Genomic DNA, 24,962 nt, shown 5'->3' on the forward strand with positions numbered 1-24,962 from the left:
TGTGATACAGCGATCAGGTAGTACAGGCAAATGTGACATTCTAATTTGCTTTACCCTGTCCTTTTCCTTTTTGTATGGCCACGAGTAAATGACTTTGCTTTAGTTAAATAACCATAGGGTGAAATGTGAGCATTCCATGGTCCATCCTGGTTCAATTCTCTCCCTGTTGCAGTCCAGGATTTTGGTTCCTTAATGGCATCTTTCACAGTAACTGGTTTTCTCCTTTGTTCTCCTCTATAGTTTTCTGAGGAAAACCTGGGCACAGCTGGAAGGGTAGTTTGATCTAAGACTATTCCATGTGGGCAGGATAGGTGTGGGCTGCTCTAAATTTTACTCCATTCACTGTGAGCTGCTCTCTAAAGTTGTGCTAGCAAGCCTTTCAGCAGCTCAGGTTGCTGAGAATTTTCAGGTCATGCTATGAAGATGCTATTTTGGTAGGCTGGAACACAGATATCTCACTTGTTTGGGGCATTTGTATTTGAAAAGCTGCCTGTGACTATTAGCCCAGGCTCTTATGAAGTCTGCAGATTCTGTACAGATAAACTGCATTGTCCATTGCAGCACTCATGCCTAAAGTAAGAGCTTTGTGTGAGACCTAGTTAGCATGAAGTTGATTTCATTTTGAGGGGGCGGAGTAAGGGGTAATTATACACACTAAGGTAGAAAATACTACATGGAAGGTTCTGGATGGTATGCATAAAGGGCAGAAAGTGATTGTACTTTTTTAACAGCGACAAAATTGAGGTACTGAACTATTTGACATGGACTGTAGGTATAATTATGTGACTATCTGACTTGAAAATTGTTTACAATAGGAAGTTATTATGTTGCAGTTTTTCATGCTTTACCTCTTAGTTGCTATCTAGGATTTGCTTACTTTTAGAGGAAAAGATTGAATTTTTATTTACAGCAAAGCAATAAAACTGATGGTCAGTTGACTTATAATAAAATGGTAGAAGTCTGCTGTGCTGAAAATGTATTGAGCTTCATAGCTATACCGTGGTAAACTGCTAGGATGTTGAACAGTGGTTCATCATTAAAAATCCTTTAACTTGTGTCTGCAGCTCAAGGGAGATGCTGATTAAGATGTACTGTCATTTGAATGGACAGTAGCTATGTAAGAGAAGCCAGGAACTATAAGTCCTGAGCTGGTGATGTGCTGCATCTTACTGTAACTTTTGAATAGTCTGTTTTTCTACGGAATCGGTTAATATAAAGACATGGAAAATACTAATGCAAAAATATTATTCGGTGGTGAACTTTGTTAACTTTTACATAGAAATAATCAACCTCTGCATGAGAAAATATTTAATGGGGAACAAATGTCTTTGATGAAAAGCAAGAGTCTGAATTTTCTGTCAGTTCTAATCGACTTAAAATAGAAGGAAATAATATAAATTAAATTCATATGATTATTGCACCAGCTTGTTCCCTTCAAGTATGTCATTTAAGTGGTTTGCTTATATTGCTCAGCAAATACTGGTAACTAATGGCCAAGATAAAGTGTGGATGTGCACAGCCCATTGTGCTAAATATTTTGGTGTGGTAAGTTTTTGATAAGGACTTTTTTTGGTGATAGTTTTCTTTTTCTGTGACACTGTTTAGGGCATTGTTGACACCATGAAGAAAAGGCATAACAATTTATTGGATCAAAGGAAGATTGATTTTGACCAAGATTATGAAGAGTTTTGCAAAGAGATAAATGATCTTCATGTAGGTTTTACGATCCAAATAAGAATTTAATTTACTGATGAATCCTCATGAAACAAAAATACCTCTGAGTTATCACCAAAGAAATTATGCAAATCTCAAAGTTTATATTCTGAAATGGAAAAATTATTTTGATGTATTTCCACTTTAAAGCTTGCATTTATTATCTAACTTTCAGACCACTTTCATGGAATAGGCCAGAAAGGGCCTTGAAGGCCTCCAAGAAAAGGATTTTTCATTACTGTACTTTATTGGGAAGTTATGCTAGCAAGAATAACATGAAAATTGATGATTTCATTGGGTGAATGTGAGCAAAGCACAACCAAGTCAGATAATTAACTTTCCCATAGGTCTGAAATCAGAAATTGGTGGAAGGAAAGGGTATATGTAGAAGAAAAGAATTAAAACAAATGCTTGGCTAGCTTTGGCTGCTAAAGAGCTAAGCAAGCATTCTTTGAGGGCTCTCAGCAGGGTGGAACATTTGAGGGTACAAAAGCTTTTGTTGGTTGCATGGCTACAGAGGGAATTTGGAAAGAAAGAACCATGAAAATTGGTTGTATTTTGTTTAATTCTTGAGGGAAGGAAGAAAGGGAAAATTGATACTTATTGAGGTTAGTTTCACATAAACAAATTATGTTCTAATATTGTGCGTGATAAAACCTGTCAAACAATACTTGGCATATTTGAGGTGTGTGCCTTATGTAGTTCTTTGCTGTAGAATTATTTGCTCTCCTTCAGGATCAATTAAAGATTTTCATGGACATCACTTTTGAAAATATTCTGAACACTGAAAGAGCACTGAGTATGTTGAAGAAATTTGAAAGGTACTGTGTCCTATCTAGATTGCTAGAATTCTGCCAGGTGATGGAAATAACACTTTGAGGGTGGTGTGAAGTGGGAGGAGCAGAGCAGGAGGCATTTCCTTAAGTACAAACAAAAAACAACTGAACCTTCTCTCATTCAGCTCTTCAGCTCTGTTAAAGGATGTCTTAGCAGTGTGGATGAATAAACCCCATATTTTTTGTATCAGAAAATGCAAAATATTAATGGACTTTGAACTTCATCTTTCAAAGTTAGCATAAATACAGGAAAACTTTATGGCTGTTAGCATATTTGCCTTAGCTTTGTACTTCAACAATGGGAATAATTTGTTACCATAGCGCAGTTAGGAGAGAGTAAAATGGTTGTATTAGGAAACAGTGAAATTTACCTTGATAAATTCACATTGTTGCAAAGCAGCTTCCATCTTTATTGCCTCAGATTTCTTATAATACTCTGTTTAATGGAGTAGACTGCTAGTGGTGGATTGGTTTCAGTTTGCTGCACATAATTTTAGCCTAGTGTTTGAAAACAGTGACAAAACAGAAAATGCGTAGGCTTATTTGGAAACTTTATCGTCTGGTCTAAATCTTGGTTGCTTGGAATCAGGTTGTGACAGCATTTGTTCAAGCTTTAGTGAAAACTGCTGCTGAAGTTATTTTCTAAAGAAGACAAGAATGACTTTACTGTATTTTCCAAAATGCATCAAAATTATTTTAGAAGTAACGAAGGAGTTTTTTTAATGATTATTATTTTTCTAAGCAGATTAAAAATCCCGAATCTTGGGATTGATGAAAAGTATCAGAAGATACTTCAAAACTATGGTCATGACATTGAAACAGTCTGTAAGATCTACACTAGGCAGAAGCAGGACCCTCCACTGGCTCGTAATCTGCCTCCAATAGCTGGTAAAATCTTGTGGGCACGCCACCTATTCCACAGGATCCAGGAGCCCATGGAGTCTTTCCAGCAGCACCCGGCTGTTCTGCAAACGCCAGATGGCAAGCGCATAATCCGCAACTACAACAAAGTAGCAAAAGTTCTTATGAAGTTCGAGGTGATCTACCACAGGGGATGGCTTCAGCAGGTAAACCAGCTGATTTTGGTTAGGATATGTCTTTAAAAGAATGTGTTGGATTTTTGTTGTTCGTAGACTGATAACATCTAGTTCTACAGAGCAGAAGAAACACTGGGTTACAGCAGTGTGAAGAAATCTCTGATTAGTAGCAGGAGTTAGGTATGCTAAGCTGCAGACTTAGGATGCATCTTAAATGCCGGATGGAATAAGAAAAGGTACTTTATAAGAAAGTGTTTCTATTAATAAACAGTGCCTGTACTGCCTGTAGCTGAATTTAGGAGCAATTGAAAGATCTTCATTGTAACTAAGAAGTTACAATGAAAAATATTTATTATGGAAATGAATAATGAAGATTCAGTGGTAGCCTTAGCTGTCACTCTGTCTCTGCCATATTCTACTGACCGGTGCAAGAAGTTCATGTGTGGGGAGAGGGGTTTTGTCAGCTGGTTAGCTTAAGATGAAAGGAGACAGAGATTTCCTTTTGGTCTGGACAATATGGATTTGGTTTTTTGAGTGATAATCCGTGAGTATGCTGTGAGTGAATGTGCTTATAAAAAGCATCCAGTCTCAAGAGATATAGCATCCTGTAGAATTAATAGTATACTCAGTGTAAAACTGTGTTTTGAGCCTGTTGTGTGTTAACCCAGGTAGGCAATTAAGCACACGCAACTGCTTGCTTATTTCCCTCTGCTCACCCTCAGTGAGAGAGGAAAGACGAAAGGAAAAGTAAAAGCAAGAAAACTTGTGGGTTTGGATAAGAAACTGTTTAGTAAGTGAAGGAAAAGTGGAGGAAGAGAGAAAGAAAGCAAAATAAGTGTTGCAAAGAATTACTCACTACCCATGTGTAGATCAATGTCCAGCCAGTTCCAGAGCAAACTTGAGAAGCCATCTTTGATTTCATGTGTTCTTCACTGAGAGCTGGTACGGTATCCCTCATGTTTTATGGAGGAGGAATTGTGATGCTTCAGGAAGCCTTTGGTGTTGGTTTAATGTTTCTATCTTGGACTCAGTTTCTGTTTTGATGCCAGTACCATGCTGGATACCTGCATCGTTCCAAGTATACTGCTGATAGCTTTCACTGAATTGTGCCTGCTGCTGATATCATGTCCTGGCCTGGGCACCTTTAAGATCTATTCCCTGTGTCAGCTATAAAGACTATGCAGGACGTATACTTCTTTTGAGGCTACATCTGCCTCCTTTAGCTAGACAAGCTCATGACCAGATTTTTTTACATGTACCATGCCTTGACTGAGCAGTCAAGTACATTCTCTCTTCATCTTTTATAAAATGATTGTAATATACAAGGCATCTCCCCCAAACTCATGCCTTCCTTTGTGAGGTCCTAGTGATCTTCGATCTGATTCTGGTCTTCGCTAAAAAGTAAGCATCTAGTTTCTCCTACAGCTGGGCCAAATCACGCTTGGCAGCCATATAACTTGCTGAGCATGCTCCAAACTTATACTTATTAGGTGGGGAAGAAAGGGAGCTTTATTTGAACACGGTTTCAAGTTTTTGAAACGAGCATACGTGCCTTGGAAATACATGAAAAGTATATCCATTTTAACGTCAATGCACTTGTCTACCAGATAGGGCAAAAAAATGTGACTACTGTTCAGCAGCCTCGAGTCAAAAATTTAAGTGCAGATGGATGTGGGCATGAATCTCATAAGAACACAAGGGGGAGCTCTTGCTCTACTCCTGAACAAAAGGGGCGGGGAGCTGGGCAAGTGTCCTGTGGGGAATGCAAATGCGACGCAAGCAGGGCTGTAGCTCCTACTATTTTTTATTCTTCTATACAGTGAAGATAGTTAAGCTTAGTGACTTTCTGATATTTCTGAACATTTCCCCCCGCTTTTTCCTGTTTCTTATGGGATCGTTACCACCTTGTTTATATATATATTTTTTTAATAGCATAAGATTTAAAGCCATTATTTTCGTGCTATAGCCAATGATGTTCAACTTGGACATATTAAAAGAATAAAATAGCAGCGTGAAAGCTACTATAATTCTATTTCAGTGTAAGATTTGTGCCTTTAGTGTATTACTTATTTCTATTACCGATTTCTCTTACCTTAATAATGAAAATTGCATGAAAAAACACATAAATGGGAGATGAAGACATTGATAGTGGGAATAATGAGTCCAAAGTCCAACGAAAAGTGCAGTAAGATGTGCTGGTGAACTTTGCAGAAAAAAATTTCAGTAAGACAGCTGTGCTGAGTGACTTTGATATTAGCGGATAGGGCATGGCACCTTCACTGACAAAACTTAATTAGATGATTTCTTGAAAAATGCTGTGTAAAATTTCATGCTAATATATGATACAGCTGAAGCAAGAAAATTTTCAGTGTGTGTTCCATTAAAAAAGAAAAAAAGGACACTGACAGAAATTAATGGGTTAAGAAACTTGCTTAAAACAAAGCTCTATCTCAATATATTTTTAAACTTGTAATTTGATAAGCGAATAAAGAAAAATAAAACTATGTCAGCAAAAGGACAACTGGGAAATAGGAATAGTGGCAAAGCTTTTCATGTAGGAAACATTTTCCTACTTAAGGTATGACTTCTTCCCGGTATCAACCAAATTTTCCATGTGTGGTGGTCTTACGAACGCTTTCCCTTCTAATCACATGGAGAACAAATGGCGTTCTAATATTCAAATAAGGCATTTAAACCAATAGTGTGATTAGGCTTCCCTTTTAACAATTGTAAAAAAATAATTATAATAAACATTAATTTTAGTTTTTTAAAAAATTTGCACAGAGGTTGGATATACTTGGGAGTTCCATTAAGACTGGAGCATAGTATATCTGTTTGATAGTGGATAAAAAGCAAAAGGAGAAAAACCGGTAAGTTTATGCAAAAGATATCTGAAGAAGTTATCCAAGAATAGTTTAGTTCATCCAGGAGGTTGTGTGCAGCCTTATTGCAGAATGTGAAATAAGTTTTGAGGAAGTAAGAATTCAGTTTTAAGTGGATTGAAGTAAGAAAGTCTGTGTCTCAGCTTTTGACATCTGACTGTGGAATTCAGCTTACTGTATCGAAGAACAAACAGAAAAATGTCGGTCAGATAAAGAAAGTTAATTTGATTGTTGAGCATTTGGGTACATGCAGATTGTGTTAATAAAGTTTAGGTTTTGCTTCATACCGTATCAATATTTATTGTCAGCAATGCCTACTTTTATTATCTGCCAAAATTATATTTATATCCAAAACAAAGTATTTTATTGCACTGCCTGTCTGATCAGGAATGATGACTTTGTTTCCTGCAGATTGAATTAACTAAACGGGGACTTCAGGCATCTCTCTTGGTAAAAGCTCCAGAAACGGGAGAATTATTAGTGAATTTTGACCCTGAAATATTATCTTTAATCAGAGAAACAGATTGCATGGCTCACATGTGCCTCGAAATCCCAGAATCTGCAAGTGTTATTCAACAGAAGAGAGACTGGTATAAGAAGATTGTCAGCAATTTGCATGTGGGTTTATTTTAGTTTTTATGTGTAGTGTACTTTAAAATGTCTAGTTTCTATACATATGGAAGAGAAAAAATGAAGATCAACTATTATGCATTAAGAAAACATTGGTAAATCTATTTTTTGTCTTTACAACTGTCTTGAGGCACTTTTAAAAAGAATTTCTTAGATTTGTATTTTCTGTGAAGTCTCTTCAAAGATGCATGGATTTAGGGAAGCTCTGCAGAGGTTGGGAAAGAGATGAGGATGGGGACGAAAGGAGACTTACAAGATGCCTTGCTCTGTTGCCTGCTTTCTAGGTGATAAGTAATTTATCTGTCATCCAATAATGGAGTCAACACTGCATACACTTTGTTTTGAGAGGATAGCTGGGAGGGAGGAATGGATGGTATGTCTTTAAAAAGTGTAAAACATCCAGGAAGCAGCAGCATAGTTCCTGCACCAGTTTTTTACACTGATGTCTGTGGAATAGTTTAAAAAAGAGAAGCTAAAACTTCCCTTTCTGTCATCTTTTAAATCCTTTGGATCATTTTTTCTGCCTATGAACAGACAAGGTTCTTGATGACTCAGGATGAGTATTCAAAGAAAAGTGTCCAGAAAACTATAGCTTCTGAAATGAGGGGGGAAAAAATAAAAATTGTATTAAGTCATAAGGTTATTGCAAGGATTGGTTTTTTTTGCAAAATGTGAAGCTAGATCAACAGGTTAAAGACACATTAGAAACCAAATACCATACTAAAGTTATGTTAAGGCTGGTCTAACAAAACTGCTGAAAAGTTCACTTAAACACATATTTTTCCTTGGGCTTTTTGTCTCCTGGAATATCATTTAGAGACTGAAATTTCCGAATCTCTCCATGTCATGGTTTAACCCTGGTAGGCAGCTAAGCATCACACAGAAGCTCCCTTACTTCACCCAGTGGGATGGGGGAGAGAATCTGAAGGTTAAAACAGAAAATGCAGGTTGAGATAAAAACAACTTAATGGGGAAAGCAAAAACTGCATGTGAAAGCAAAGCAAAATAGGGAATTAATTTACCAATTCACATCAGCAGGCTGGTGTTTAACCATCTCCAGGAAAGTAAGGCTGTATCATGGTTACTTGTGAATACAAATGCCATAGCTCTGAATGTCCCCCTTCCTCTTCCCCCAGCTTTTACTTTTAAGCATGATGCCATAAATATGGGATATCCCTTTAGTCAGTCAGGAGTAACTGTCCTGGCTGTGTTTCCTCCCAGTTGCTTTTGTGTCTCCAGCCTAATTGCTGGCAGGGCTGTATGAGAAACAGAAAAGGCCTCGATGCTGTATTGCATTGCTCAGCAACAGCCCAAATATTGGTGTGTTACCAACACCGTTTTGGTCATAAATCCAAAACATGGCACCATGTAGGCCAGTATGAAAGAAATTAACTCCATCCCAACCAAAACCTGTGCGATCTACAAAGATGATTTTCCATGTGAAGTAGTACTTGCATTACTATAAAGAGCAACAAATAGTGAATTTCTGTCAAAAATAGTGAAAACATTTCCCAAACTATTAATTATAATTTGTTAAGAATTTCATTGATGTACATCCAGAGGAATTTTCTTAAGTTATGATAAATATGTGTATGTGAAGAGGTTCAAATCAGTGTATATTAACTAATGCTTTAATTCTCTGTTCATCGCAGATGATGCTTGCAGAGTATAAAAGAATTAAACTGAAAATAAAACACCCTATTGAACAACTGATGGCTCCTCAGTTAACAAACGTAGATGATGCTATCCAGCCAGGTCTAATGTTACTGACCTGGACATCCTTAAATATTGAGAAATATATTAATAAGGTTTTTTATAAGCTAGGTAAGTCGCTTGCTTCCTTCCATTAACTTCTGCTTGTTTGCTTCTATACAAATGCAAGCTATATTATTGAGCATACTACCCTTTATATGATTTTTACTTAATTGACTTATACATGAAAGACATCAGAATTTTCACCTGTCCTGTCCTTCATTAACCTCTGCTTTGTAACAACACCTTCTTTTTGTCTCACATATTTGTCAAATTTTTGCTAATATGAATGGAATGGCAGTTAGGATTAAGCCAAGCATAAAATAGTGTGCAAAGGTCCTGTGTATTCTGAATTCAAAGAATGAGAGCTGCTTTCTAAAAGAGCTTGTAGGTTTCAGGCTTTTCCTATTCTTGCCTTTTGTTTCTATAACATATAGTTATAGGAAGTTCTGTAAGTTCTCAGGGAGTAATATCTCGACTGAGTTGGCACTGTCACTGCTCAGTAGCTTTTCATATTAACCTTTTTTTTAACATCAGTCTCTTTAAAACAAATGCGTGCACATCTTGGGCAACAGTTTTAGAAAACAGATGAGCTTGTAGTCTTTTCAAAAGATTATCACAATATTGCATTGAAGTGTGCATTGTTCCTGAAGATACCAAGTTCCTTTTGCTTCAGTTTAATTACTACATCAAACAGATTTTGTTTTTTGAAATATAAGTTTTTACAGTGGGAATTTTCTTTATTTGAAATGGCAAATCAAAATGCATTTTGGATGCTAACCTGACATTACATTTAATTTTGAATAATACAAGTAGTTTGAGTCTGGAACAGGGACCTTGCTGCTATTTCAATTTCAGCATTGAAAGCAAATTGCTATTAAACTGGGAAAATATTAGCGATTGTTTTCCATTAACTATTATTTGGCCTCTAACATTTTTTTGAAGGATAGAAGATTTATTTATCAAAAGTTTTTGTTGCTAGTAGGTTCTCCAAGTGGTAACTAGTTCAAGCTATTGGAGAAGTATTCCTGAACATTCATTTTAAGCTGAACTTTAATGTCTTTGTGTTTGAAATGGATATACTTTAAGCTCCTCTTAATATGTATTTATAATATTTTGCCTTTTATCTTTTAGGATATGGATAGCATATGCTAGATGAGGTTATGTTATGCAAAAGACTAATTACAATTTCAGTGGTCAACCTTGCCATAAAAGTTCAGATGTTTGAAGTAAGCTGGTTAAGGTGCAGAATTAATATAAAATTGAATATGACATTTTGTTAGTAAAAATTTAAGCAGAACTCTGCAATGACTGTTGTTTCAAGCCTTGAAGCTTGTCTTGCGTTTTCTTTTTGCTTCAAAAGCTGGGATGGAGTTATTGCTTGATCGAGTGAACGACTTGGTTGAATTTCGTATCGATGCTGTCCTTCAAGAAATGAGTATGGTGCCACTCTGTAAGTTGCCAGAAGATGAGCCGCTGAGCTGTGAAGAATTTCTCCAAAAGACTAAGGTTATTAGATAAAAGCTTCATAAAAAAGCTTTCAATGGCTTTGAATTAAGGTATTTTCCTTTTTTTATGAGATAAAACCAGTGCGGAATTAATGAAACATGCGTGGGAAACCGAAGGAAATCCCCACTTACTTGGCTGGAACCTTAAAAAGGAACGTAAATAGCAAAGGCAAAGAGGTCTGAGCTGAGATGTTCTTTTCTGAGCTTATTAATGTCAAGCCAACTACTTTATTATATTTCTTTTATGCTTTGATATCTCTCAAATGTTTTTACTCTGTGATAGTATCTTTTTTGTCACTATTGCTTTTTAGTGCCTTTAACTAATAGAATTGCCCATCTGATGCCTGTTAATAGCTCCATAACCAGTGCACTTCGTTGCCTGGGAGTGTAATTACTATGGAAATGATTGTGTACTGAATATCTTTGTTAATCTCAAGCTCCAGAATATACTCCAAAGTACCGGGGTGAAGTTTTTATTTTTGTTGGTCCTGCTGCTGCTTTCTTGATAGAGCTGGTACTAAAACACGTGTTCACTAAAGTAAAAATGTGTGAGGGAGCACAAAAACCTCAGCACTGTGTGGTAATTGATACTGCAGAAATTACACCACCACCACAGCCAATCAGTTTGAGTTAGTAGAGTAAGTGGTATACTGGGGTTACCCGGTTATGGGTACAATGGAAATAGTAACAGCATTTGTAAGCTTATTGTAGTTTTTAATGAGAAAGGACTAGAAATAAGTTCTATTCAATTTCTAAAGAAATTGCTGCAACAAAAATAGTTGTATCATGGAAAAAAACCCAGTGTACCTTGCTTAGTAGCTGCTGTGATATTGCAAATCAGATCTGGCTTCTCTTTCAACTAGGCTGAATCAGGAATATCAAAGATCATTTCTTGAAATTTGGAAATGACCGAGTGTTGCTAATGGCTGAAATTTTACAATTATTGATTTTTAATTAAATGGAGGTAGCCAGGTTTGAGTAAGCTAAAAAAATAGGAGTTGACAGAGAAGAAAAAATTAAAAGGCTGTTATAGTTAAAAACTATAGTTAGCTAAAGCACTTCATCAATTTTACCGTATTGAAGAAAAAACTGCACAATACTTTATTTCTGAACTTTATTAAATCTCATCTTTTGATCCCTTCTTCCTCCAGTTGTTATCTTTATGATTAGAATAAATAAGAAAATTATCTTTTGATAGATTTTTATCTCCTATCTGGCTATCAATGGGAAATATGATTGGCTAATACTCCTTATGACACAGCCAAGTACTGTAAAATGGCAATGCTTAAAAGAAAGGTTACATCTTCCTTGTCTACATTAGAAAGTTAAAAAAAAAGAATTAAGTGCTTTTGGGAGCCCTTAAATGCAACTAGGCTTTATAAACATTGATTCATTATGTTAACTATGGATGAGTCATGTGATTTAGGAAACATGCTGCAGCGATTTTGAAAGACATTTATGTCATCTTGTTTGGCACAACAAAGAATCCAACACTAAATAGTTTGGAACAAACCAATTTTAAAATCATCTTGTGTATTAATCTTGTTTTTCACAAATCTGAGGCCTTGACATTTCTGTTAACAAAGGCTGCTATGACAGTGAAACAGACATGAGAACTGGGAAGATAAAAACATATTGTTTGTTTTGTTGTGATAACAGGAGCTCTGTATAAAAGGTTCTCGGACTTTACATTTAAAAAGCTCACTGGTGGAAGACGCTGCTAATGAGTTGATTAACATGCTACTTGACACGGAGGTACAGGTCAGTAAAGAAGATGGGAAATCGGTTGTACCCACTGGTGAAATAAGAAAAAATACAGGTAAGAAGATTATATTGTATCTCTGTGCTTATGGGTTGTTTGGGGTTTTTTTGTATGCTGATAGTATATGTTGGGGGATATTGTAGTTTAGTTTACTGGAGTATCGATCAGTATCTAATGTTTGAAGACTTTCGTTGGACTTTGCTTGGATAATAGATCATCTAACAATCATCATCTGCAAAATAGGTCAATATTATCAGTGTAACTTGCATGTTGAAATGTTAATGCCATAGAAGCAGCTACTTACAGGCCTTGGTTAATTGCTGGACTTCCTAGAGAAAGAATATAAGAAATAATATCTAAATTTTGGTGATAATCATTGTAATATGTACTGAAAAGAGAAGGTGGATAGGAGTAAAAGGACTGTTACATTGAGGTACAGATTACAAATGAGTATAATCTGCACTTCTGTAAAAAATTATTTCAGACACTTACTGAGGTGTTGCTTTATTATTTTCAAGTCCTTTAAGTCAATTTAACTAACTAGAGTTATGATATTTTAGCAACAGAAGAGGAAAAGACATCAAAAAGCTTGACTTCCTCTCGCAATTCCAGTGAGGTATGGGCTGGACTGCCTCCTCCAGTGAAGAGGAAGAGAATGGATTTAGAAATGTTAGAGGAAGAAGCCAATGAACTGCTTTCCTACTTCAATCATTGCAATGTTGATGCCCTTTTGAAAGTCACTCGAAACACTCTGGAGACCATTCGCAAGCGCATCCATGCATCTTCCATGATCAACTTCTTAGGTGCCTATATTGCAGTACTTAGCTTTCTTAGCCTATAGGAAGAAACATGTAAATGTAATATCACAGAACTGTGTAAAAAAGAGCCATGTATGTAAAAGATGGGAAAAGAAAAGGAGTTTGAATAAGCTTTTACATCACAATTGATAACACAGTATATTTCCAAAGGAATCATTTTTCCTGTGACAGTAGGCATGTGTCGTTGCGGTGCTCGCTCTTTTAGGACTGACTGTACTGTTCTGAAGCTGGATATTATATTTGGAGTTGGACTTGATAAGTGATTACCTGTTCGACCTTGGCTTTTACATAAAACTGTATGAAAAAAAACGGTAGAGAAAGAGGTATATTCTCTTTCTCTTACTAATTGCCTTCATATCTTTCTTATGCATCATATACAACAGTGATGGTACACTCTTTCAAAGTATTTGAAACAAATACTTTGTTTCAAAGTATTTTCTTGTTCCATACTTTTAAGAAACAAAACCAAAGGCATTTATGTTTGGTCTGTATAGCATATAAGGCATACAATAGCATGAGATTCTAAGGAGTTTTTGTGCCCGACTTAATATGCTGACTGGGAGTACTAGCCAGACAGTAAAATTTTCTGGTAAACGGAGTTTACTTGCACAGAACAAATTGAAGAGGAGCTTCATGGAGAGAAATAACATGGCACTTAGTTTTCACTTGTGCTGCTACAGACTTTAACAATACATCTTGTAAATTACTCATGAATCTTTTTTCCTTGAGAGTGACACTCGATACTCATCACTAGGATGTAGATATTGGTTTATATCACTGCAATGCCTAGTTTGACATCTTGAAAAAAATGCGAACAACGTGGGTTTTTTTTTGTGTCTTTCATTTAGAAAATCACAATGCTTCTAAGCAGAAAAAAAGTGCTTATCCTATATTTAGGACTAGTATTAACCTGTCTATCCCTAATATCGTCATGACACCCTCTTTGGATGAGGTACAGCAGACGCTTAATAAAGCTGTAGATTGTATTGTGAAAGTAATGAAAGGAGTTGGACAGTGGAGTAAGGAGAGACTATCCAAGGTTTGTGTCTTTAACGGCCTTACTTAAACTAATGTTTCAAAACTACCGCAAATAGAGAATGAAATTCTATTTCTTCCCCAGAAGAAAATGCTAGAGAGAAAAGTGGCTGTGTTGCATTGTGAGAGCAGAGACAGCGATTCTGATGATGGAATGAAAGAGACTGGAAAGAAAAACATGCATGGTAATGATAAATTCTGACATCATTGAATGGGAAATGTGATTTATACGGAATGTGTTACAGGATATTAGATACAAAATGCATCAAAAATGGTAGAAAGAAGACTTCATAGATTTTGAACTACTTCAGAGAAGAAATGGGATATAATAACAATGTCAATGCTTCTCTTTGTCACTAGAAATGAGGCTTGCCTGAAGATACTTTTCTTTGTGTGGATTTGAGTAAGGGGATTTTATGTGCTTCTCAGAGAGCTGTACTGCTTTGGGTTCTGCAGCATGTGAAAAGCTGTTAGGGGCCAGCTTGGACAGCATAGTAGAAATTGTGAATGAGTTTGGAAGACAATTATAGTCACTATCACCACACAAAAGATCTTTCATGATTTGCCCGTGTGGTTTGTAACTTGGCATGTTCAAGTGGCGTCTTAAAACTTGTGCTGAAGTTCCTTTAAGAAGGGTGAGTTGAACTTAAAACCTGATATTGAATAGAAATGTCTTTATAATTTGCAGTATTGGTAGAGAAAGGATTGTGTAGATGACTGAATAGAGTAAAATTTCTAAAAGGATTTTGACTTAATCTGTTTTGTGATCAGACATGGAATTACATTATTGAAAACATTAATTCAAGGAAATTTAAGATGGTATTTTTGGGTTTTTCTTGTCTGAAATGGTGTAGAGTGAAACCAAATTAGTTGTACTACTTTGTACTTCAGGTACTTAAAAAATACATTGGGTCTTTTTAGGTTAGCTCCCTCTTATACACCTAAAAAGTAGGAAAGTAATACTTGAATTGGTTAAGAAATGAAATTGTTCTTTCAAAACTAAGAATTTCTCTTGTACAACATGAAATAAGCAATGATGGTAAGTTCAATCTTATGGGTATTTTGCTAACTAATGGACCTTCATTTTATCTTTCTTTCCTTTTGAGGACTGGCTATGAACATCTTGGATTTAACATTAATTTGTATTTCAAATTGTAATTTGTGGTGAAATATTTCAGATTTCAGAAAATAAAAATATTTATGGATTTGGTCAATGCTGGCATATCGGTAAATCACTTAGGTGAAGTATATAGAATAAACCTTGGGGAGGGGTGAGAGAAAAGGAAATTATTTTTTTTGAACAATTGCAGTGGAACTTATTCTGAAATTGACAGAGCATCTAGATTAAGCAAGTTTCCTAAAATGGGGAGATTTATGAATTTGTGGCAATTATATTGTCCACCTAGACTTCTAGTTGTCTTTTTCATTAATTAGTACTCTTAACTTGAAAATGCATTATTGAAAAACAGGTCATTAGTTTTTGGCTATAGGAATTTGCTTGGCCTAAACAATATCTGTCCTAAAATTGCTTTTGTATTTTGAATCTGCTTTTATAGATAGTGTGTCAGATGCAACATCAGTCAGTTTGTCTGATCCAATGCAAAGCCAGAGCTACTTCAAGAGCGTTTCAGAGAACAAAGACATTATTAAATTAGTATCTTTACTCAGCACTGCTATTAATTCTACAAAAAGGGTAAGACAATTGAGATGTTAATTTAATATCACTATCCAAAGGATATTAATGTATTACTTTTAATGTCCTTGGGCAATAAGGGTAGGTATTTAAAGCAGTGATTAAATATAAGAATGAAAAAGTGTAGGATGGGGGATGGAAAACGTGGCTGCAAATTTGCAAATACACTTTGAAAGTGTAACATGGGTTAAGCATACTCTGTTCAAAAATATATGAGGTTTTGAATCTTACATAAACTAAAACTTAAGTCTGATTAAAAATGTATCTCCAATTGGTAAAACATCATAAAAAATTCTAGGTACAGTTGAGTTGTGTGTATTTGATATAGAACTGCCAATAATTGTACAAGTATGTTAAATACATTTTTATTCACATAGAAATGATAATGAAACCAGCATGCCTTCTGGCCCATTATAAAGAGTTTATGAATGTTTTTGCAAGAAAACTTGTGACAGTCAGTTGACATTTGTTAAAGTGGTGCATACGTTTTGCTCCTGGAGGTTAGGCAGTAGCTTAAGGGATATGCATCATTTCTTTGCTCTTTTCTTATTCTCTGCACTCTCTAGTAAACTGTAGGTATTGGACTGATATTTCTTTGGGGAACTCTGCATCAGTTCCTCCTGGGTTCAGTCCAGCCTTACAGTGTGGCCTGGCCAGGTGGAAATTTTTTCTAAAAGCCTTGTAACTTAAAGCATAACTAGCCAAATGACATACAAGCTTGTGCTGAAAACTGAAAACTAAGGTGCAGTTGATAATGGTGGATAGTTATCTTGGTATTTTGATAATTGGTATTTTGTAATTGGAAACTTTATCATTTAGCCAGGTTTGAATGCCTGCAAGCGCTATGTTCATGCTGTGGATTATCTCTTGTAGCAGTCACTTCTCATTTACTTGTTTAATTAGCTGAAATGATGATGTTTTAACTTTGTCTAATATTTTCCTGAACTTCTGAGAACCAGAAAAATAATTCTGTGTCATACCTTAACTGATATTCAAATCAAAGATGCCTAATTGAGTGTAGAATTTAATGTTAACAACACTGGTGTCATACATGCGAAAAAAAGAATCATAACTTCATTATTTGAGAACAAAGTGAGTTACTGCTGTTCTTGTTATGTTGGGCCTTGGAGCTCAGGTTTCAGTTGCTAGTCCAATAAATGGTAGGGAAGGACAAGTGTTCTGTATCCTAGTCTTCAAGGAGTATTTTACTTCCCACTGATTCCTAGGATTGTATTGACTGAAGAATCATTTCATTGGAAAATACCATAACTGATTTGACAAATTGAATGCGACCAACATACAGCTCCTGGCAAAGCTTGTGATCGCTAATGGAACTTGCTTTAGCATAAATTTACCAGAAGCCTTCTGTTTAGTGAGGTGATGCAATGTGCTACGCTATGGAGTTCTTAATGTATTCTAACAAGCAGATGCTAAGTAATTATATGCATGCTATACATATAATGCTGAGAATCTTTCTTTGAACTTCTAATTTTTTCAGGAAATTCTTACAGCTTTGGCGAGTTTTAGTTGTTACCACCATATATGGCAGAGGGACAAGGAGGAAACCATTGACAAATTAATGACGGGAAACCTATTACTCTCTGAATTTGAATCTGAAATTCTGCATTTCCAACACTTGGAGCTGAAAATCAGTTCTGAGCCTGAATATATCTCCGTGGGAGCCATTGCACTGTACACTGGTAGAGTTAAGCTTTCCACCTCTCCCTAGAGACATATACCTTCTGCCTCCTGCTGCTTAGTTTTAGATGGCTCAACTACGTTAAAGATGGAAAGGAGAAGGAGAGAGGATGGCTGTCTGCTGTTTTGGCTGTAAATGCATGCAAACAAAACACGAATGTGAGGGTATCTGTGAGGCTGAGCTGGAGTTTCTTCTCCCACCTGGATACTTCTGCTTACTTATGGGGTGGATGGTAGATGTTTGCCTATCCTTCTGTCACTGACCCCCATAGATACATGTTTTATGGGAGCAAGATGAAAACATTTATGTTGCTTTTCTCCTTGTCTGGCTACATGTAATGACATGGCTGAAAAGCTTTCTAGTTAATATACTTAAGAGAAACATGCATGATGTTGGTGATTCACTTTTTTGCCGCGAAAGCCAAGCCTCCCTCAAATGTTTACTTTTTTGAAGCTCAGATTCCACACCATCTAACTACATTTTGTATAAACATTTTATGCCAGTATAACAGAAAGGACAGTTGGGAACTGTGGTAGACTATAAGAAAAGCATAAAATTGATTTTGTAGTGGTTGTCAAATCTGAGGAAGCAAAATGTTTTCTTTCTTAAGAAATAATGTCAACCATATCTTTCATTATATCATAAGGCACAGAACTAGAGAAACAAGTTGACTGTTGAAACTCATTGGAGGTGAGGTAGTTCTGATGAACCTGAAAGACCATTAGGTGTGAGAACTAAGCATGGGAAGAGGCACTGTGTAAAAAGGGAGACACACAAGTGAAATCTGAGCAGGGAATGAATAGGTAGCAGGGCTGAAATTTTATCCAGCTAAAATTTTATGTACTGCTTGTGTTGGTATTGATTTTTGACTCTCTGTTGACAACTGTGAGGGAGAAAGTTGAATTTAATGGCAGAGCTTTAGAGAAATGGAGTGGATCGTTGCAAAACTGGGCAGCGACTTGGCGAGAACTTCAATTTTCTCTCTAAATGTTTGTCATTTGGTTCCACTGATACTACAGGGAAAATTTAAAAAATTAAATGGGTGATGGGCCATTTGGTTTCATTAAATGTCAGATCAAGGTTTCTATTTCTTCAGCTTCCATAATCAGGCTCTCACTTTTTTCACCCATATTATTTTTTGAAATACTGATTCTTAAAAATTTTACTCAAATGAGAATATTAAGCAACTTTTAGCAATGTATAGGACAGAAATCTGTGTGATGATATACAAACAAGATGACAACTGTGGAGTCCAGCCTCATCTTTCCAGTAGGAAATGTTTCCAGAAGGAAAGATGACATATTGGGAGGAGAAAAAGAGTCCTGAATTGCAAGCAATCCTATAAACCACTCAAATATGTCAATGTGATTTCACCTTCCCTGTAGATGGATGGTTAGACTGAAAAAAACAGAACTGGGAGTGAAGAGAACACAGAGTGCAAAAAGATTAAAAGCACATCTTAAAAAAATATCTACACTATCTAAATATTTATTCATTGTTCAATGTTTTAGCTGATCTGAAGCTAGCACTGAGGGCAGAAACCAAAGTGTGGATGACTTTGTTGGGGTGTCATTGTAATAAGAAGTACCGAACAGAGATGGAAGCAATTTTCACTTTTATAGAGGAAACTGGCAAGAAGTTAAATCGCCACATCAAGGATCTGGATGATATAAGAATAGCCATGTCAGCTTTAAAAGAGATCAGAGAACTACAGATCTCCATAGACTCTCAAGTTGGGCCCATTGAGGTAATTAACAGGAGTGTTGCATGTGTGGGTAACTGCTTCAACAGAACCATTATTTTCTGGGTTAAAGCTTAGCAGTGCACTTTGGAAAGGTATGATTTAATATGTGTTTAGTGGGTGGCAGACCTGTTGTGTTCCTGCGAACTTTTTTTGTACAGAACTCTGATTTGGACAAATGTAAACTTGTTGGTGGGAGGTGTTTTAGTGAATAGTGCAAAAAATACTGCTATTTAATGCAAGAAAGCTACTGGTACTTTGTAGGAGTCATCTGTGTATGAAAAGCATTGATTTTCCTCCTTTTTCTTTTTTTTTTTCTTTTTTTTTTTTTCTAAGTTTAGCCTACAGAAGTCAGGAAAAAGCTAATGCTACTCAGATTATATGACAATGTGTGAGAGTGATTGCTTTATCAGCTATATCGTAGGGAGAAATCAACAATTGACTACCTTTAAAGAAGTTCACTTAGTAGAATACATTTATTGAACATCTGACAATGTAGGGGCTTCTGGTCAAATGGCAGAATTAAAACCAAATAGTAACTGTTTCTCTGCATTCCTGATCACAGTATGGATTTAAGAATGCTACAGTTTGAAAAAATGCACCATTGGCTGGATGTTCAGTAGGATTTTTTTTCCTAAGAAATGTTCATGATTCCTGATTGCCCACAATTTTATTGTCAGGCTTTGGTTCTTACTGTTTTAAATTAACTTAACATAAAATGCTTATCTACCAAATATTGACAGCTCTTAATGTTCTGTTTTGGAGATGCAAAACCTGTGTTTGTTGTCAGACAAATGTCTTGCACCTGTGTTTTCTGATTCTGATTTCTCTGAGCTGAGGTAAATTATGGAATGTAGTATGTACTCGTATGTGGAAATAATGGAAATGACTGTGAGGCCCTTCTGTATTTTGCAGATTACAGCTAAGAAAGAATGTATCTCTTAGCCTTAGAGGCTGTGAGGGTGTCCCTAGTTGTGTGAAGGAGCAAAAGTAGTACAAGTAGTTTATGGTGAAAAGCAAAGTATATCTACTTTAACTGGAAACTGTTTTTTTTAGAGAGATAAATTGCACTAGGGCAAATAATCTGTCAGATAAGAAAACTAACTGGTTTTCATTTTGATGTTTCTTCCAGTTTGGTGTTGGTTTGCCAGATTGTGATAATTGCTATGCAAAAAGTACAGATTTTCTAACAAATCATTCTCTGTTCTTAAAAACTTAAAATTTTAACATACCTATATGTGTAAAATTCACTTACAGTTTTGTGTATCTCGATCCAAACTTCTGACAGGAATCCTATGCTATGTTAAATAAGTATGATTTACTTGTGGCCAAAGAAGAGACAGAGAAGGTGGACACTTTGCACTACACTTGGGAAAAACTGCTAGTCCGTGCAAATGAAGTGCAGAATGAGCTGGTAGCTTTGCAGCCAAACTTCAAAGGAGAGCTTATTAGCACTGTGAAGACTTTTACTGAAGACTGTGCACAATTCTATTCAGATTATGATCAGGCAAGTATCTGTGGTGTATTTTATTATAGGAGTTTTTGAGGAGCAGTGGGAGCATTGAAAGATTGTGGAGGTACCTAATTAACGGGATGTTATTCATCTTTCTGAAGAATAAGTTTATTCTTGTTAATGTGATATTTGAGTTTCAGTGCAGGGCAGGCTATGTTTTGTATGTGACTGAAGTATGTAATGATGGTAATCAGCTTTTAAAGATAAGACTTGAGACATTTAGGGTTTATGATAAGCAGCTAGTTAGCATGAGCAAATGTGAAGATTGCGATTAATAAGAAATTATGTTACAATGTAAGAAATGTTTTATGATGTTGGACAGAAGTACAAATGACTTAAACTCTTATATTCTTTCTCAGTAAAATGTAAATGAGTCAAGCTGAACCAGTTTTGTGTCATCTTCTAAGTAATGCTGATTTTTACTTGATAAAGAAGCTATAATTGCCTAGCTTTTACATTATTATGAAAACTTCTGTATTAAAAAGACAATTAATTGCCGCCTTTGTTTGCTTTTTTTTTAAAATTCAAATAAAGTGCTTCTAGTAGGTAACTGTTCTTTTCATTCAGTTATCTGATACAGGGATGGAATCATGCAGCTGCAAAAATGTTATGAGTGTAACATTTAGAAAATGCTGATTAGAAATAAGTTGTGGCTATTTTCACCCTCTAAATTCAGATTTTTTTATTTATTTTATTTTAAATTTTTAGAATGGGCCAATGGTGGTTGGTTTAGAGCCTCAGGAAGCCAGTGACAGGCTTGCTATGTTTCAGGTACTGTTAATTCTAAGACATTGCTTAATACTTACTGCACTAGTAAACTAACACCTGAAGGCTCTGAGAATGAATCAGAGTAGCTGAACTAATTTTCATTGATACATAGGGTTGATGATTGGGTAAAGTTTGTTTTAACTTAATGAAAGCTAAGTTAATATTTTTTTCTGTGCGTTTGCAAGGAATGCTGGTTAAAGTTAGATGTTTTAGGACATAAGAGAAAGGCTGCATAGATAATGAGAAATAATTACTAGATTCAAGTATCCTGATGAGGACCTGCTCTCAGGTTTAGTGTATTTGGCTATAGGCTGCTCTTGTGCTCATTATTGGGTCTTTTTCTCACAAATACAATTCTGCCCTATCTTCTTCCCCTCTCCTTCCCTCCCTTTTTAAAAGAAATAGTATTAAAGGTTTCCTGTTATTTCCTGTTTTTCCTGTTTAAATGTTTCTTTGTACCATGATTAATTTCTGTTCCTGTAATAATGACTTCTAATGGTTTTCCTTTTCCCACAATGCTATTCTTTTGTCTTCCTACTGTTCCCTCAGTTATATTGCAATTGACAATTAAATTTTGTTTTTCTTTGCTGCTTAAACAGTAGTAAATCTTACTTCAACCCTTCAATAAAAGAATTGTACAGCATACTTGGAGAGGTGGAATTTGCTGCATCCACCCTTCTTATCTTTGCATGTCATGCTCCACCTCGTTCACATGCAAGCTTAGCATCTATTGTTCTATCACTGTGCCACATGGAGTAAATAACGTCTCTGTCAACTTTTAAAGATCTGTCTCCAAGCTAACTAGAAGTTACATTTCTCATGAAGATTGTTGACAAAAATGTGGACGGTGCAAGTTGGTACTATGTCCTCTGTATCTTTCTAGTATTTACTAGATTTTAATCACAAATGTAGCTCTAAGCATAATGTCAGATCTTGAATATTTAGTTCTTTAACTCTATTTATTTAATCTTTTTCTTTCTTAGAATCGATTCGATAATCTTTTTCGGAAATATATTACTTATACTGGTGGGGAAGCTCTTTTTGGTTTGCCTGTTACTCGGTATCCTCAGCTGCTTGAAATAAAGAAGCAACTGAACCTGTTACAGAAACTCTATAATCTATATAATAATGTCATTGACACAGTCAGTGGCTACTATGATATTCTTTGGTCAGAATTAGACACTGGAAAAATTAACAGTGAACTTCTGGAGTTTCAGAACAGGTGAGAAACTGCTGCTGTGGTAAAGATGCCTAAAATATTTTTGTTACTTCTTAAATGTGATTATAATCGATTAACATCAGTATTCATATATGAGCATGTATTTGTTCATTGAACCATGAAAAATGTGAATTTTAATTGAAAAATATGTCCATTACCAACTTCATAAAATAAAGCAGCCAGGTTAGATTCTAAATGTTGAGGATTATTGTTCATTAGAGAGCTTCTTGGTTAATATCTTTTGGTCAGATTGGAATGTAAGTTAAAATGGCTATTTGTTTTGTTCATGAAGGGAGATTTCACTTTGTTGTTGTTATTCATGAGAGTCAGATGCACTAGATGTCTAAGGCAAGTTAGTGAATTGCTGAATAGTTTTCCTAACAAAATGGGATATATTGCATCCATAGAAGCTGAACTTTTCAACAAACCAGGAATCAAATTATTTAAAGAGTTAAACCTGCATGTTCCAAGGAGAGGGTTTTATCTAGAGCACAGAGCAGTGCTTATCATGAACCTTGCCAAAAGATGAAACCAAGATGTAAAGCGCTTCAATTGTTTTTAAAGATCACTTGGACAAAGTGTATTAGAATTATGCAGCTACACTCCTCAAGGGGAGCCTGTAGGTGCTTGCCCAGCTATCAGTCAATGAAATAGACTGGAAACAGATTTTCTGACATGCAGAATCACATACAGAAGCGTCAAAATATAAGGAACCTGAATTCGGAAGGTATGTGGTCTGCTGTTAAAACTATATACTGTGGTTAAATTGTGGATAAAAAATTAAATGGATAACAGAAAGAATATTTGCAACTTTTTGAAAATTCTTGCATTATTTCTGCTTAGATGCTGTAAGCTTCCTCGTGGTGTAAAGGAATGGCAGGCCTTTTTTGACCTGAAGAAGACCATTGAGGACTTCAGTGAATGTTGCCCATTGCTTGAACGTATGTCAAGTAAAGCAATGATGCCTCGGCATTGGAAGCAGATTACAGATCTCACTGAACACAACTTTGATGTGGAAAGTGAAACATTCAAACTGAGGAATATAATGGAAGCTCCGCTATTAAGATATAAAGAGGAAATAGAGGTATTGTGAAGGAAGAGAAAAGGATGCATGAAACAAAACAATCTGCTCAAATAGTGTAGGAGTAACTAGTAAGAAGGAAAACAATATTTCTAAAGAAAGAACAGAGAAATAGACTATCACTTCAGCTTTCTGTAGGAAATAATGACACAAATATATCATGGTGTCAGCTCCTCTTTTTGTATCATGTAACTTGGCCCAGGAGTTAATTTGCGAGGGTACCTTGCTTTGCAACATTAAAGATATGAAAAGTAATCACTGTATTATTCTTTTATTTCCCCAAAAGCTGACCATATTGAGATGTGGTATACAGATTATTAGCTATGTTGTTTGCCTGTCTGTAGGTCTTTCCACTTGATATATAGTTGTTCATCATCCTTATTAGCATTAAGGAAATACAAATTAGATTTGTATACCAGAGACTTGAACCATTCATAGCTTGCTTCGACATCCTATTTATTTAAAAGGATATCTGCATAAGTGCTGTGAAGGAGAGAGACATTGAGCTGAAGCTAAAACAAGTTATAGCTGAATGGGACAACAAAACATTTGTCTTTGCAAACTTCAAAACACGTGGGGAGCTTCTTTTAAGAGGTGACAGCACATCAGAAACAATTGCTACCATGGAGGACAGCTTGATGATTCTTGGCTCTCTCATGAGTAACAGGTATCAGGAAAAGGGGGGTGGGTGGGCAGGGGGAGATAAAAATATCAGCAAGAGGCTTTGTTTTATTGAACTTATCTATCTTTCACAGAGAAGGAAAATAAACATCCATCTAGATAAAAACTAAGAGCTTGCTTGCCCTTGAACTGTTCATGGGCTAGTTCTTATTGTCTGTATTCCTCCAGTAACTTCTGAAAGCATGTGGATGCAGTTCAGGCTTCCTGAATAATCAACTGGACAGTTTTCATGGGTGCAAGAAAGTAGCATGAACATAAAGGGGAACACTGCCTGGTTGTGGCAGGCATACTACAGGCATTACAGGCACTATACTCTGCCCCCTGTGATGGGTCACTGCTGCACGCTGAAGGTGCTGAGAATCCCAGTTAAAATGAGGTTGAGTTTGTCTGGTTTCACATGCTGAAGCTTGCAGATAAAACAAGCAACACAGAACCTGATCCTCAGGTGGATGTTCAAAAGCAAGAGTTCAGTTGATAGGGGCCTCTGGGAGTCTTGCGGTTTGCAAGATGTTGCACAGTCCCTTTTTGGAACCACTTTACCTTAGAGTGAAATTGAAATCTTGCTCCTATTCAGCTTCTCTTGCGTCAGAGCTG

At 36.0% G+C, this 24,962-nt stretch overlaps 1 protein-coding gene across 1 annotated transcript in view; it reads left to right on the forward strand.

Annotated features, from left to right (window-relative positions):
* The window catches only part of DNAH5 (dynein axonemal heavy chain 5), a 120,268-nt gene that overhangs the window by 20,082 nt on the left and 75,224 nt on the right, over nt 1–24,962 (forward strand). The window contains 18 exon segments of the mRNA XM_027784334.2: nt 1,606–1,713; nt 2,449–2,534; nt 3,295–3,616; nt 6,880–7,086; nt 8,751–8,922; nt 10,214–10,359; nt 12,018–12,177; nt 12,648–12,923; nt 13,787–13,977; nt 14,059–14,158; nt 15,542–15,666; nt 17,165–17,366; nt 18,877–19,112; nt 20,395–20,613; nt 21,328–21,390; nt 22,371–22,609; nt 23,450–23,690; nt 24,155–24,354. Coding sequence (XP_027640135.2) covers nt 1,606–1,713; nt 2,449–2,534; nt 3,295–3,616; nt 6,880–7,086; nt 8,751–8,922; nt 10,214–10,359; nt 12,018–12,177; nt 12,648–12,923; nt 13,787–13,977; nt 14,059–14,158; nt 15,542–15,666; nt 17,165–17,366; nt 18,877–19,112; nt 20,395–20,613; nt 21,328–21,390; nt 22,371–22,609; nt 23,450–23,690; nt 24,155–24,354 — 3,293 coding nt within the window.

This window comes from Falco peregrinus, chromosome 3 (assembly GCF_023634155.1).
Source record: "Falco peregrinus isolate bFalPer1 chromosome 3, bFalPer1.pri, whole genome shotgun sequence".
NCBI classification, from domain to species: domain Eukaryota; kingdom Metazoa; phylum Chordata; class Aves; order Falconiformes; family Falconidae; genus Falco; species Falco peregrinus.